Source organism: Scyliorhinus canicula, chromosome 13, assembly GCF_902713615.1.
Source record: "Scyliorhinus canicula chromosome 13, sScyCan1.1, whole genome shotgun sequence".
NCBI lineage: Eukaryota > Metazoa > Chordata > Chondrichthyes > Carcharhiniformes > Scyliorhinidae > Scyliorhinus > Scyliorhinus canicula.
In genome coordinates, this window is record NC_052158.1 from 35,777,221 (window position 1) to 35,791,513 (window position 14,293).

Sequence of the window (14,293 nt, forward strand, 5' to 3'; positions counted from 1 at the left end):
TGTGCCTGTAACTAATTTTAACGCTGCAAAGTAATTCATGTCTGAAAGTCTTGCTGCCTCCTCAAAGGAAAATTACACTTCGGCTGAGGCTGTCAGCATTTAGTGATGGAGATTACTTCCAAAAGATTGTACGGCACACAGGGAGACCATTTGTCCCATTGCGCTTGTGATGGTTCTTTGAAAAGCTGTCCAGTTACACCCACTCTGCCCTTTTACCCCCATTGTCCTATCAATTTTTAATTTTCAGGCACACCCCCAATTTCCTTTTGAAAGTTATCATTTCATCTGTTTTCATCACTCTTGATAGATTACATTCCAGATTGTCACACCTTGCAGTGTAAAAACAAAGCTCTGACTCTTCAGCCTATTGGTTTAACTGTGTTCTCTGGTTTCTAAATTCCCTGCTAGCGCAAGCAACTTCTCTTTATTAAATTCAGCAAAACCCGTCATGATTTTGAGCACCTCTGTTAACTCTCCTTAACCGTCCGTGCTCCAAGATTGAGCAGCCCTAGCCTCTCTAATCTCTTCATGTAACTGAAGTTCCTCATTCCTGGACCCATTCTGGTAAATATACTCTCTGCACCCTCCCTTAGGGCCCCTTAGACATCCTTGTGAAAATGTGGTACCCTCAATTGGATATGCCACTCCAGCTGAGGCCTAACCAGTCATTTCTAAAGGTTTAGCATAAATTCCCTGCTTTTGTCGTCTGTGAGCTGCGGTTTATTCTTTGGCCGTGTTGTGCAATTGAAAGCCTCACCCTAAGAGAATTTTTATTCATCACCGTGAAGGCCGGTTGGTTCTCATTGTAGAACCGCTCTTTGTTAACCTTGTTTTTGTTCCATGACCCTTGAAATTTAGGGACAGATCAAATTCCTGGCCAAAATTGATCTGTAATGTATAAGTTGTTACTTGTAGAAACAAAAGATGCACACCAAGCAAAAAAGAATTGCCAATTCTTTTATTGATGAGGCTGGCTGGAGCGAGGGTGTGAAGTCTATTCTGGAGTTTTAATGTTTTTTTCTTTCCTGGCAGCTGTGGGGAAGTAACCTTGATAAGCGTTGGGGAGGGGAGGGGTGCTTCTTGTAGAAGCACGTTAGAAGATTTTTTGTTCTGAGCGTGTACCTTGGAAGTCTTGCTTTTTGTCACTTAAGCACACTACCCCCCCCACCCCCGCACTGCTCCGAAGCAGTGTCCTGGTAGAGAGAGTAAACTCCTATTACTGGACTTTGGGAGAGGAGAGGGGAGATATGGGGAAAGGATGATAATAGGCCGGAAAAGCAAAGAGAAAGTGAAAAGAGTGCAAGTTAGACAGAGAAAGAAAGTGAAAAAAGGATTAGAATGAATAGCCAAATACAGACAGGTTTAAGCTATCTCTACATAAATACACATAAGTATATTCTGAATAAATTTAGTGAACAAGAGAAACAAATTGTTGTGGAGGGGAAAAAATGCTGGTGGTGCGCTTGGGGATGGCATAATTTCACTAACAACAATACTGTTCGAATACTGCTGGGAGCTAAACATTCCTTGTTACAAAATATCTAATGCGTAGGTCAGAAAATAAAGGGGGTGGTAGCATTTTTGCAAGTCTCTATTGCAGCATGATCAGAAAACATCCCCATGATAGTCTTTTGCTTTAGTTTTTTTTGTGAGGGCCACGAAGAATCCAGCACGACTTTTCAGGATACAAAGAAATAACATTTATTTACAAATGAACATATATATATGCAGCAACAACTTCTCTTGCTGCCAAATTCCTCTCTCCCTGGTTCCAAACTGGCCAGCTCTATTTATGCAGGGAGTCTGCTAATGATTTCTCCGCCCGCCCCATTGTGGAAGCTCATACTCCCACACGATTGTGGGATTGTCATTAGTCCCCAGCCAATGGTAAGCAGGCAGGTTATAACAGTTTTCAAAGTAACAAGTGGAAGAAACAGTAAATTGAAAAGGTGACTATAATAATGTGAAAAGGTGACTATAATAATGTGAAAATAATCTGTTGGACTGAAAATTGGAACAGTCACTGCAGCCTGATGACAGGCAACCTAGAATGCCAGGAGAATTTGGTGAGGCTCTGACTGCAAGCTTGCAAACATCCTTGGATTAGGGAAGTTGAACCCAATGTTACCAATATTGCACTGGTATTCGAGATAGGTGACAGGGATTATTGGGACTATAGACCAGTCTGCCTGTAGGTAATCAGCAAGCATAGTGTGGATAGAATTCAGCAGAACTGATGAGCGAGTTATGGGCAGCCAGAATCGAGTTGTAAAAGGCCAGTGGTATCTTTGCAGGATTAGCTGGGTGGTAAAGGAAATACTGTAGCTATATGATTTTCAGATGGCATTTGATGGCGCTGCCCAGTATACATCTGGATAAGATCAAGGTGCTTGTGGTATAGTGTTATGTTATGGACTGATAATGTAGAGACTCCGGCTACTGCCCTGGGGGCAATAGAACTAGGACTTTGGAGCAGAAGCAAGCCATTTGGCCCTTTGAACCTGCTCTGTCATTCATTAAGATCATGGCTGATCTGATTGTGGTCTCAACTCCACTTTGCTGTCTGCCCACATAACCCTTAATTTACTTGACTATGAGAAATTTGTCTTGCCGTGCCTTGAATAAATTGAATGACCTAGCCTCCGCTGCTTCCTTGGGAAGAGGATGCTGCATAACAACAACCCTCCGAGACAAACATTCTCCTCAAGGTCTTGTATGTTTCAATAAGATCACCTCTCGTTCTTCTAAACTCTAATGAATATCAGCCCAATTATTTCAACCTTTCTTCATAGAATAAGCCTTTAATTGTCAGTAAAGTCAAGCAACTGTGTGACATCGACAGATTCACAGAACTATACCATATGGCCAATGTCCCATTCTGAAGTATGTTTTGTCCTACCTCAGGACAGACCCAGGAGAGGCAGCAGCATAGTGATGTACAATCTTGTTGCCCCAGGAGCCCTGAATATTGTCTCGACTCCATGAAGTTTCCTAGAGTTAGGTCAAAAATGGTTAAGAAAATCTTCTAATTATTACTTTGAGCCCCATCTCAGCTGATGAGTCAGTACTTCTTCAAGTTAAAAACCACTTGGAGGAAGCACTGGGGTGACCAGGGCACAAAATGTATTTTGGGTGGGAACTTTGTGACTGCCTCGGTAGCACCATTAATGATCAAGTTGGCTAACTGCTAGACTGGATATTCAGACAGAGTGGAAAAATCTACGAGAATTAGTTCTCACTAATCAACATGTCGCAGATACATCTGTCCTTGGCTGTATTTGTAGGAGACACCACTGTGTAGCCCTTATGGAGACACACTCCCTCTTTACATTGAGGATACCTTCCAATGTGTTGTGCTCTGTGAAATGAGATTGATTCAGAATACAACTAGCAGCACAAAGCTGGGCATCCATGAAGGGCTGTGGCCAATAGCTGCAGCAGAATTGTATACAACAACAATCTGTAACCTCATGGCCTGGCATTTCCCTCCATTACCATCAAAATAGAGGATCAACCCTGATTCAATGAAGAGTGCAGGAGGGCATTCTAGGAGCAACTTCGGGCATACCTAAAAATGATATGCCAACCTGGTGAAGCAACAACACAGGACTAATGTGTATCTAACAGCAGAAGTAGCATGTGATAGATAGCGCTGAGCAATCCTATAACTATCAGGTCTAAGCTCTGCAGTCCTCCCACATCCAGGCTTGAATGGTGGTGGGTAATTTATTTTCTTTAAAATTTTTAAAGTTCTGTTTTTTCCAATTGAGGGGCAATTTAGCGTGATCAATCCACTACCCTCCATATCTTTGCGTTGTAGGGGTGAGAACCCGCAGACACTGGAAAATGTTCCAACTCGACACTGACAATGACCCGCAGCCGGGATCAAACCTGGGTCCTCGACGTCGTGAGGCAGCACTGCTAACCACTGTGCCACCATGCCGCCCCTTGGTGATGGATAATTAAATAACTAACGAGAGGAGGAATCTTCTCAAATATCCCCAGCACATCAGTACAAGTGACAAGACTGAAGCATTTGCAATTACCTTCAGCCAGACGTGCCGAGTGGATGATTTATCTCGGCCTCCTCCTGAGCATCGTAGCAGCATAGATGCCAGTCTTCGGCTGTTTGATTCACTCCATGTGATATCAGAAAATGGCTGATGGCACTGGATACTGCAGCGGCCATTGGCCCTGGCAACATTCCAGCAATAGTACTGATGACTTGTGCTCCAAACCTAGTTATGACCGTAACCAAACTGTTCCAGTGTGGCTACAACACTGGCATTCTCATGATCTACATGATTATGTGGATAATTGCCCAGGTATGTCCTATCCACAAATATCAGGAGAAATCTGACCCGGCAAACTACCACTCCTTCTTCAGTATGCTCGCAATCATCAGCAAAATGATTTGGAGGTGTCCTTGACAGTGTTTCAAGCAATGCTGAGGTTGAATTCCACCAGATCCACTCGGCTTCTGGCAATATTTTCTAGCCTTGGTCCAAACATAAACCAAACATTGAATTTTCAGGTGAGCTGAGAGTGACTGCCTTTGCCATTGTGGCAGTGTTTGACAGCATCAAGGAACCTTGCCAAAATTGAAGTTATGGGGAATCAGGAGTAATTCTCCATTGATTGGAATGGATGTCCCAGGACATTGCTGCAGAAGTTCCTCAGGGTAGTGTATTCACTCCAAGTATCTGCAGCATCACCAATGATCTTCCCCCCCCCCCCCCCCCCAAACCACCACCACCACCACCATAATAAGGTCAGAAGTGGGGATGTTTGCTGATGATCATTCAGTATTATTTGCAACTCCCCAAATACTGAAGAAAGTCCAAAGTCGGTTGTCCAGTAATACCTGGACAACGTTCAGGTTTGGGCTGATAAATGGCAAGTAACATTTTGGAACCAAAGAAAAAATGCTGGAAAATCTCAACAGGTCTTGGCAGCATCTGTAGGGAGAGAAAAGAACTAACTTTTTGAGTCCAGATGACCCTTTGTCAAAGCTTAGCTAACTTTTTGAGTCCAGATGACCCTTTGTCAAAGCCCTATTTACCAAGTAACATTTTGGGCCAGACCAGTGCCAGGAAATTACCATCTTGAATGAGAGAGAATCTAATCATCTCACTGGTGTTCAATAGCCTTAACATTGCTGAATCCCTCACAACCAGCATCCTGGATGTTAATATTGACTAGAAACTGAACTTGGCCAGTGATATAAATATGGTGGTTACAAGAGCTGTTCAGAGGCTGGAAATTGTGCAATGAGTAACTTGCCTTCTGATTTCCCAAAGCTTATATGCTCTGTACTTTCATGGATGAGTGTGTCTCCGACAACACTCACTAAGCTCTAAACCATTAAGGACGAAATAGCCTGCTTGATCAGCATCTCATCCACCACCTTAAACATTCACTCCTTCCATTACTGACATATTGTGACAGCAGTGTGTACCATATAAAATATCCACTACACTGTTTGTGTACCTGCACCACATGGACTGCAGTGGTTTCCAAAGGTGCTTCGCCACTGCCATCTCAAGGGCAATTGGGGATGGGCAATGGATGCTGGCCCAGTCAGCAAAGCCCACAATCCATGAATGAACAAAAAATGGGGGAAAAAAGTAACGGACTGTGGCAGCACTGATGGGAGGTTGGTTGAAGAGCAGTAAGGTGGTTAACAGACTTTTGTACGTTTGTGTATAAAGGTGTCCCTTGGGGTTATTATCAGGACAGTTTTTATTTATAATCCATAAATATAGAATATAAATAAATATAAAATGAAATGTGAGTTAAACTTGGTGGTGGGGTTCCGCAATATCAAAACTTAGAGCGCAAAAACAAAGGAAGGATGGATAGCTTGCAGGGAACTGGAAGAAAATTCAGGACCACACAGGGATTGGTAAATTGATGGAGGCAGAATAGATCATTTTGGAAAGAAGAATAAGGAGAGAAAACATATGCAATGATAAAACTTTAAAAGTAGGTTGAAGAACAGAGGGAATGAAAGAATGAATGTTAATGGAGCTTTAAATGAAAATGTCTCTGAGATCGTAATTTTTTTCAAATGGGAGCATAAGACAAAAGCAGCAGCAGATATTTGGTTATGTTGTTGCCTATTTTGGAAAAGTACTTCAGGAAAAATGTCAAGAACATAAAGTAGGCACGGGAGAGATTTTATTAAACAGTACTGGGAATGGAAAGCTTTGGTTGTGAGATTAGATGGCATTAACAGAAAAGGATATGAAGGATTTTGACTCGGTGAATTGCAAAAATTATTTCAATCGGTCACTGACTGCGGCTTAGATGTACGATCATGGTCAGAAGTGAAGGAAGGTCAGGAGAACTTTATTCACATAAATGTTTCTTGTGACATGTTCCTATCAGAAATAATTTTGGGAGCCAAAAATTGTAATGGATTTTCAAAGGGTTAACACTTAAATAAGATTTGAAAGGGTGATGGAATGGGGTTTGGTGGATAGTTCCTTAGGTCCCTCCAATGGTTTCCTCCTGTGCTGTAAAATCATTTCATTGAAAGTAATTGTTTGACTGTCCCATCAGTAATAATTGCATATTACTGATCTACGGACTCGTCTCACCAGTGCATTTTAACTTCTTTCTAAATACAGTCTGTGGCCCACAAATGAATCTGAAGTAAAATCAAAGCGGTGGAATTACACAGCAGGTTAATCAACATTTGAAAAGATAGATGACCGATCTGGGTGGGACTTTTCACCCCAAAGCTTGAGCATTAACTCCTCTCTCTGTCTCTTGCTCTCTTTCGCACACACTCTGGGTTGGCTGACCTGTGCATTTCCACACTTTCTGCTTTTACTTTTGGTTCAAGGTTGTAACTTTCTCACAGGAGTCCTGTGGCCTTGAAATCTCAACCCCTGTTTGTTGCTTTTGCGAAGTCTGACAGCAAGGTTCGAAATTAAGAACTAGAAACTGATGAGAGCAGTGGCTATCTAATGTTAGCATGCTAAAATTTGACACTTCTTGGTGCCCCTTCTGTGGATCTGGATGAGGCTACTTGTTTTCAGGAGTGTGAAAGCTACTGGGCCAGCAACCCTGAGACTGTGGCAAGTCATTAAATTGAATTCGATAAATCTGGTTAATTTCTTGATTGACTGCAAATAAATGACTGAAATTGCCAACACCTGATTCTGAAATTGCCAAAAGAACAAATTGGATCACCTACCTGATCTGGTCTACGTGGCTAGTTCATGCTACCATGTAATCATCTTGAGGTAAGCCAGCAAGTCACTCAATTGCTTTGAAGAGGGCTCATGAGTACTTTTTCAAGGCAAACCAGGGATGCACAATATAAATAACTTTGCTAATCTTGCTCAAGTCTAAGACACAAATTATTAAAAAAAAAAAAAAAAATGCTTGGGCAGTTATTGCTCGGCTTCAGTTGATCAGCAGACATTGACAAAACTCCACCGACAAAATTACAACCATGTAGATCTGGGTTACGATAATTCACCTGATGCACCTTTGTCTGTTTGCAGATATAATGGCGGCTGCAGATCAGCCTGTTACATTGACCGCCTTCTCTTCTTTTCTTTCAGGAGGCAATTATGGATGGGACGGAGATTGCAGTATCGCCCCGCAGCTTACACAGCGAGCTGATGTGTCCCATCTGCCTGGACATGTTAAAGAACACCATGACGACAAAGGAGTGTTTACACCGCTTCTGCTCAGATTGTATCGTCACCGCACTCCGCAGCGGGTATGGGACAATTGGGCACTCTGTGCGTGCAAGATGTGTGGAACCTCTGCTTGCTTGGTGGTCAAATCCACTTTCGGCCACTATCCGCAGGAGTTTTGAGTCGAGCTTGCTGTCTTAAATACCAGACAGTTAGTGAATGGGGATTAATGAGCTGCTAAATAGTGTGTAGTATTGCAGATTTCAGGCCTGAACAATCTTGTGGTTCTGAGCCACTGGTCAGAAGTGGGACCTTTACTGTCCAATAATATCTAGTTATGCCCTAAAGCAGCAAGCTGGTTTTATTATGAAACACTTGTAATAAGATTTCCTGAGCATCTGCAATTATGATTAAGCAGTTTGCTCTTGAGTGCTCGGACTGTAACAGCCTTCAGTGTTCTTCAGCAGGAGTTACAGCACCACTCTGAGTTGGGGATCAGTTACTACAGCAATCATTGTTATTTACAAATTGAAAGAGGAACACTTGTGAAAGAAGATCTTGTATTCTGCATTGTAGTGTGATGCCTTTCACACCTTGAAGATATCTCAAAGCACTTATACTTAAATTCTTTTAAAGTATCATCATTGTTATTGGGTAATTACAGCAGTCATGGTGCATTTTAAGTTCCGAGAGACTGAAATGTCACTTAATCTCATTCTTGTGTTACTTGTCATATAAAATACCATTCTCCTCGGCTTGCCTCAAGCCCTTTTGTAAAAGATCTTAAATCTGTCTTCTCTGGTTATTGATCTGGTTACAGGAATCACTTTACATTCTTCATCTTCTCAGTTTATCTCCTTGGCCACAGTAACTCGTGGTACCTCAGCCATTTGACAATGTTCCACCAATGTGAGCCCAGTCAGTGAGTGTGAGACTGTTTAACGGTGAAACGCATCACAACCAAGTCTGATTCTCTGTGTGGTTCCTGCACCGTGTTCTCTGGTTATAGATCAGGGTGATGAAATGTAGCCTCAATGACCTAGCAATGTGCTTCACCTCAGCCCCTCAAAGTGGACTCTGCCATTGTTCCATTTCCTACACTGGCTATCTGTAAATCTGAGTTGAGATTGTCAGCAAGAGGCAGGTTTATGTTGTGGATTTATTTTCACTAGGAACTACAGCTGAGACTTCATAGAATCATAGAATTTACAGTACAGAAGGAGGCCATTCGGCCCATTGAGTCTGCACCAGCCCTTGGAAAGAGCACCCTACCCAAGCCCACGCCCCCACTGCATCCCCATTTATTGCCTCTGAAGTCCTTTCAATCTATAATCTGGCCTGGATTAAGACCCATGTGAAAAGTCAGTACCGAACTAACTGAACTGTTTTGCCTTCTGATCTTCGTGATTTTTAAACATGCAGTGAGGGCAAAAGAGAAGATGGGGACTAGGGAAAAGGAGGTGAGAGAAGGCTTGAGTGTGGACAGTGAACAAATAAATGGTTGCCTCTCAAGGGCAAGAAAGAGATGAGGGCGGGTTTAAGTTTGTATGTATGTATAGGCACCCCAGTAGAACAATGATTAGCACCGTCGCTTCACCGTTCCAGGGTCCCAGGTTCAATTCCTGGCTTGGGTCATTGTCTGAGTGGAGTCTGCACGTTCTCCCCGTGTCTGCGTAGGGTTCCTCCCACAGTCCAAAGATGTGCAGGTTAGGTGGATTGGCCATTCTAAATTGCCCTTTGTGTCCAAAAAGGTTAAGTGAGGTTATTGAGTTACGGGGATAGCATGGAGACGTGAGCTTGAGTAGGGTTCTCTTTCAAAGGGTCGGTACAGACTCGCTGGGCAGAACTTCTCACTGTAAATTCTATGAAATGCATTGAGTATAGTGAACAAAATTGGGGAACTGGAAACAGAAATTGCTCTGGAGGCATATGACATAAAGCTTGGCAGACACATGGTTCAAGCCAGAACAGGACCTGGATACTTAACATCCCAGGTTATAAGGCTTTTAGTAGGAACAAGATAAAAAGGGAGGACCTGGTCCTATGAAATGAGGCATAGCAGGTGGAGAACGTTTGAGGGGGGGGGGTGGGGGCTGTTGGGAAGTAGCGATCAAAATATAATACGACTCAATAATAAGTTGGAAAAGGATTTTAGGGCTGTAAAAGTTGAACTGAAGCAGATTGATTGCAAACGCACTTTGGTAGATAAAACAGTGGATGAAAAATGGGAGACTTTCAAAGGAGAGATCAATTTGATGCAAGCTAAGTACGTACCCATAAGAAATAAATACTAGAAATAAAAGCTAGAGAATCTTGGATGACTAAGGATGTTGATGATAAGGAAGAAAAAAGAGGCATATGATGCATGCCAGAATAATAATAGCAGTAGATATCAGGAAGAGTATCTCAAATGCAGAAGAGAGGCTAAGGCTGGAACAAGGAAGGCTAACAGGAAGCATGAGGAAAGGATTGCAGGCTGTGCCAAAATGTTCTTCAAGCATATGTGAGGAATAGAGTGGGGCCCATAAGGGACAAGCAGGGTAAATTTCTCACTAAAGCAGAGGGTATGGCAATGGTACGAAATGAGTGCTTTGCTTCTGTCTTTACCAAATTAGATGGTGACAATGGCCCCGTTGAAAATGTGGGTGTTGAGCAAATGAGCAGTATAGTGATCGATATAGGAAAGGTGCTAAAAAGGCTGGCGGGGTTCCACAATATCAGGTAGAGAAGTTAGCAGGTCCAGGTGGGATGCATCCTGGATTGCTGAGAGAGGTACGGGAGCATATTGCGGAGCCATTGACAGAAATTTTCTAGGCACGTCTGAACACAGGATTAGTCCCGGGGACTGGAGGATTGCAGATGTGATGCCGTTGTTTAAGAAAGGGGCAAAGGATAACCACAGACTGTCAGCTTGACATCAGTAGTGGGATGGGCCGAATGACCTCCTGTGCTGTAACTAACAAACCAGCATCTCCTTTGTTTACATGATTAACAAGCGACCGCTTTCCCTTCCCTGATTTTAGGTTCTCCTTCATTAGGCTTTCAATGCTTAAATGAGCAGGTGATTAATTCCCAGTATAATAGTTTTGTCTATCTGTTTTATTATATTCTGGGTTTTTTTTGCTATGGAATCACCTGAGTCTGGAATCTCTTTTTAAAAAAAAAATAATTTTTATTGAAATTTTCAAAAACCTATCCAAAACAGAAAATAACAACAAGAAAACGATATTAACAACAACAAAAAGAAAAACACACTAACCCCGAAAACCAAACCCCCCCTCCCCCCTCTGTAACTACAAAAAGGAGAGATAGATAAACACCCGGCATATCCAATAAACACATATACACATTTCTCCCTTCCCCCAAAACAAACCCCCCCCCCTGCTGCTGCTGCCGGCCTATTATCCTACCGTTCTGCCAGGAAGTCCAGGAAAGGCTACCACCGCCTAAAGAACCCCAGTACTGATCTCCTCAGGGCAAATTTCACCTTCTCCAACTTGATGAATCCAGCCATATCACTGATCCAGGTCTCCACGCTTGGGGGCCTCTCATCCTTCCATTGAAGCAAGATCCTCTGCCGGGCTACTAGGGATGCAAAGGCCAGAACCCCGGCCTCTTTCGCCTGCACTCCCGGCTCCACTGCAACCCCAAAACTTGCGAGTCCCCATCCTGGCTTGACCCTGGATCCTACCATCCTCGACTCCGTCCTTGCTACCCCTTTCCAAAACTCCCCCAGCGCTGGGCATGCCCAGAACATATGGGCGTGGTTCACTGGGCTCCCCGAGCACCTAGCACACCAGTTCTGCCCCCGAAAAACCTAATCATCCTTGTCCTAGTCATGTGGGCCCTGTGCAGCACCTTGAACTGTATGAGGCTAAGTCTCGCACAGGAAGAGGAGGAATTCACTCTTTCCAGGGCATCCGACCACGTCCCCTCCTCAATCTCCTCACCCAGCTCCTCCTCCCATTTACCCTTCAGCTCCTCCACCGAAGCCTCCTCGACCTCCTGCATGACGTGGTACATGTCCGAAATCCTCCCCCCTCCAACCCGCACCCCCGAGAGCACCCTGTCCCGTAACCCACGTGGGGGCAGCAGAGGGAACCCCTCCACCTGCCGCCTGGCAAACGCCCTAACCTGCATGTACCTAAACATGTTCCCCGGGGGGAGCCCAAACTTCCCCTCTAACTCACCCAGGCTCACGAACCTCCCATCCACAAACAGGTCCCTCAACCTCCTAATACCTACCCTGTGCCAGCCCAGAAACCCGCCATCGATGCTCCTTGGAACAAACCAGTGGTTCCCCCGTATCGGGGACTCCATCGAGCCCACCTCCCCGTCTCCATTGCCCCCAAATTTTGAGGGTAGCCGCCACCACCGGGCTTGTGGTATGCCTCGTTGGAGGGAGCGGCAACGGTGCCGTTACCAGCGCCTCCTGGCTCGTGTCCACACAAGACGCCATTTCCATCCTCTTCCATGCTGCCCCTGCCCCGTCCATTACCCACTTACGCACCACCGCTATGTTGGCAGCCCAGTAGTACCCACAGAGGTTGGGCAACGCCAGCCCCCCCTATCCCTGCCCCCGCTCCAAAAACACCCTTCTCACCCTCTGAGTCCCATGCGCTCACACAAATCCCGTAATACTCCTATTGACCCTCCTAAAAAAGGCCTTCGGGATAATGATGGGGAGGCACTGGAACAGGAACAAAAACCTTGGGAGCACCGTCACCTTTACGGACTGCACCCTGCCCGCCAGCGACAGCGGCAACATGTCCCATCTTTTAAACTCCTCCATTTGCTCCACCAGCCTAGTGAGGTTAAGCTTGTGATGGCCCCCCAGCTCCTAGCCACCTGGACTCCCAGGTACCGAAAGCTCCTCCCCGCCCTTTTCAGCGGGACCTACCAATCCCCTCCTCTTGATCCCCCGGGTGCACGACGAACAGCTCACTCTTACCCAGGTTGAGCTTGTACCCAGAAAAGCCCCCAAATTCCCTAAGGATCTGCATCACCTCCGGCGTTCCCCCCACTGGGTCTGCCACATAAAGCAACAAGTCATCTGCGTACAATGACACTCGGTGCTCCTCCCCACCCCGCAACAGACCCCTCCAATTCCTCGACTCCCTCAACGCCATAGCCAGGGGCTCAATTGCCAACGCAAAGCGCAAAGGGGACAGGGGACACCCCTGCCTCGTCCTGCGGTACAACCGAAAGTACTCCGATCTCCTCCTATTCATGGCTACGCTCGCCATCGGGGCCTCGTATAGCAGCCTCACCCAACTGACAAACCCCTCCCCGAACCCAAACCTTTCCAGCACCTCCCACAAGTACCCCCACTCAACCCTATCAAAGGCCTTCTCCGCATCTAATGCTACCACCATCTCCGCCTCCCCTTCTACCGCCGGCATCATTATAACATTCAGAAGCCTACGTATATTGGTGTTCAGCTGCCTTCCCTTCACAAACCCTGTCTGGTCCTCATGAATGACCCCGGCACACAGTCCTCTATCCTTGTGGCCAAGATCTTCGCCAACAGCTTGGCATCCACATTTAACAACGAGATCGGCCTATATGATCCACACTGTAGGGGGTACTTGTCCCGTTTAAGGATCAAGGAAATCAGCGCCTTCCCCGACTGCATGCTGCCTGTCCCTTTGACCAGCTCCTCCAGCTCAATCGGCGCACCCAGCCCCTCCAACTATCCCTCCTCCACTTTCGGAAATCTCAGCCTATCCAAGAAGCGCCCCATTCCCCCCCCCTCCCCCCTCCACCGGGGGCTCGGACCGGTACAGTTCCCCATAAAAGTCCCTGAAGACCCTATTAATGTCCACCCCCCTTCGCACCACATTGCCTCCCCTATCCGTCACTCCACCAATCTCCCTGGCCGCGTCTCGTTTATGTAGCTGATGCGTCAGCATCCTACTCGCCTTCTCCCCATATTCATACACCGCTCCCTGTGCCTTCCTCCAATGAGCTTCCGCCTTTCCGGTGGTCAGCAAGTCGAACTTGGCCTGCAGGTTAGGTCGCTCCCCCAGCAGTCCCTCCTCCGGAGCCTCCGCGTATCCCCTGTCCACCCTCACCATCTCCGCCACCAACCTCTCCCTCTCTGTTTGCTCTCCCCTCTCCCTATGGGCTCGGATGGAAATCAACTCCCCTCTAATCACCGCCTTCAATACCTCCCAAACCGTCCCCACCCGGACCTCCCCATTATCATTGACCTCGAAGTACCTCTTGATACACCCCCGAACCCGCCAGCCCACCTTCTCATCTGCCAGCAGTCCCACCTCCAGGTGCCAGAGCGGGCGCTGGTCCCTCTCCTCCCCCAGCTCAAGGTCTACCCAGTGCAGGGCATGGTCCGAAATGACTATGGCCGAATACTCGACCTCCTTCACCCTCGAAATCAGCCCCCTGCTCAGGACAAAAAAATCGATCTGGGAATAGGCTTTATGCACGGTGGAAAAAAATGAATACGCCCTGGCCCTCGGCCTCGCGAACCTCCAAGGATCCACCCCCCCCATCTGGTCCATAAACCCCCTCAACACCTTAGCCGCCGCAGGCCTCCTGCCCGTCCTGGACATGGATCGATCCAATGGGGGATCCAGCACTGTGTTAAAGTCCCCCCCCCCCGTATCAGGCTCCCCGTC

The 14,293-nt window shown here is 46.1% G+C and overlaps 1 protein-coding gene across 4 annotated transcripts in view; it reads left to right on the top strand.

Annotated features, from left to right (window-relative positions):
- LOC119975881 (E3 ubiquitin-protein ligase RING2-A-like) overlaps window positions 1-14,293 on the top strand; it is a 40,531-nt gene that overhangs the window by 14,818 nt on the left and 11,420 nt on the right. For all 4 annotated transcript variants that reach the window (XM_038815777.1, XM_038815781.1, XM_038815776.1 and 1 more), the window contains exon 3: window positions 7,578-7,738. In XM_038815777.1, coding sequence (XP_038671705.1) covers window positions 7,578-7,738 — 161 coding nt within the window. The remainder of the gene's footprint in view (window positions 1-7,577; window positions 7,739-14,293) is intronic.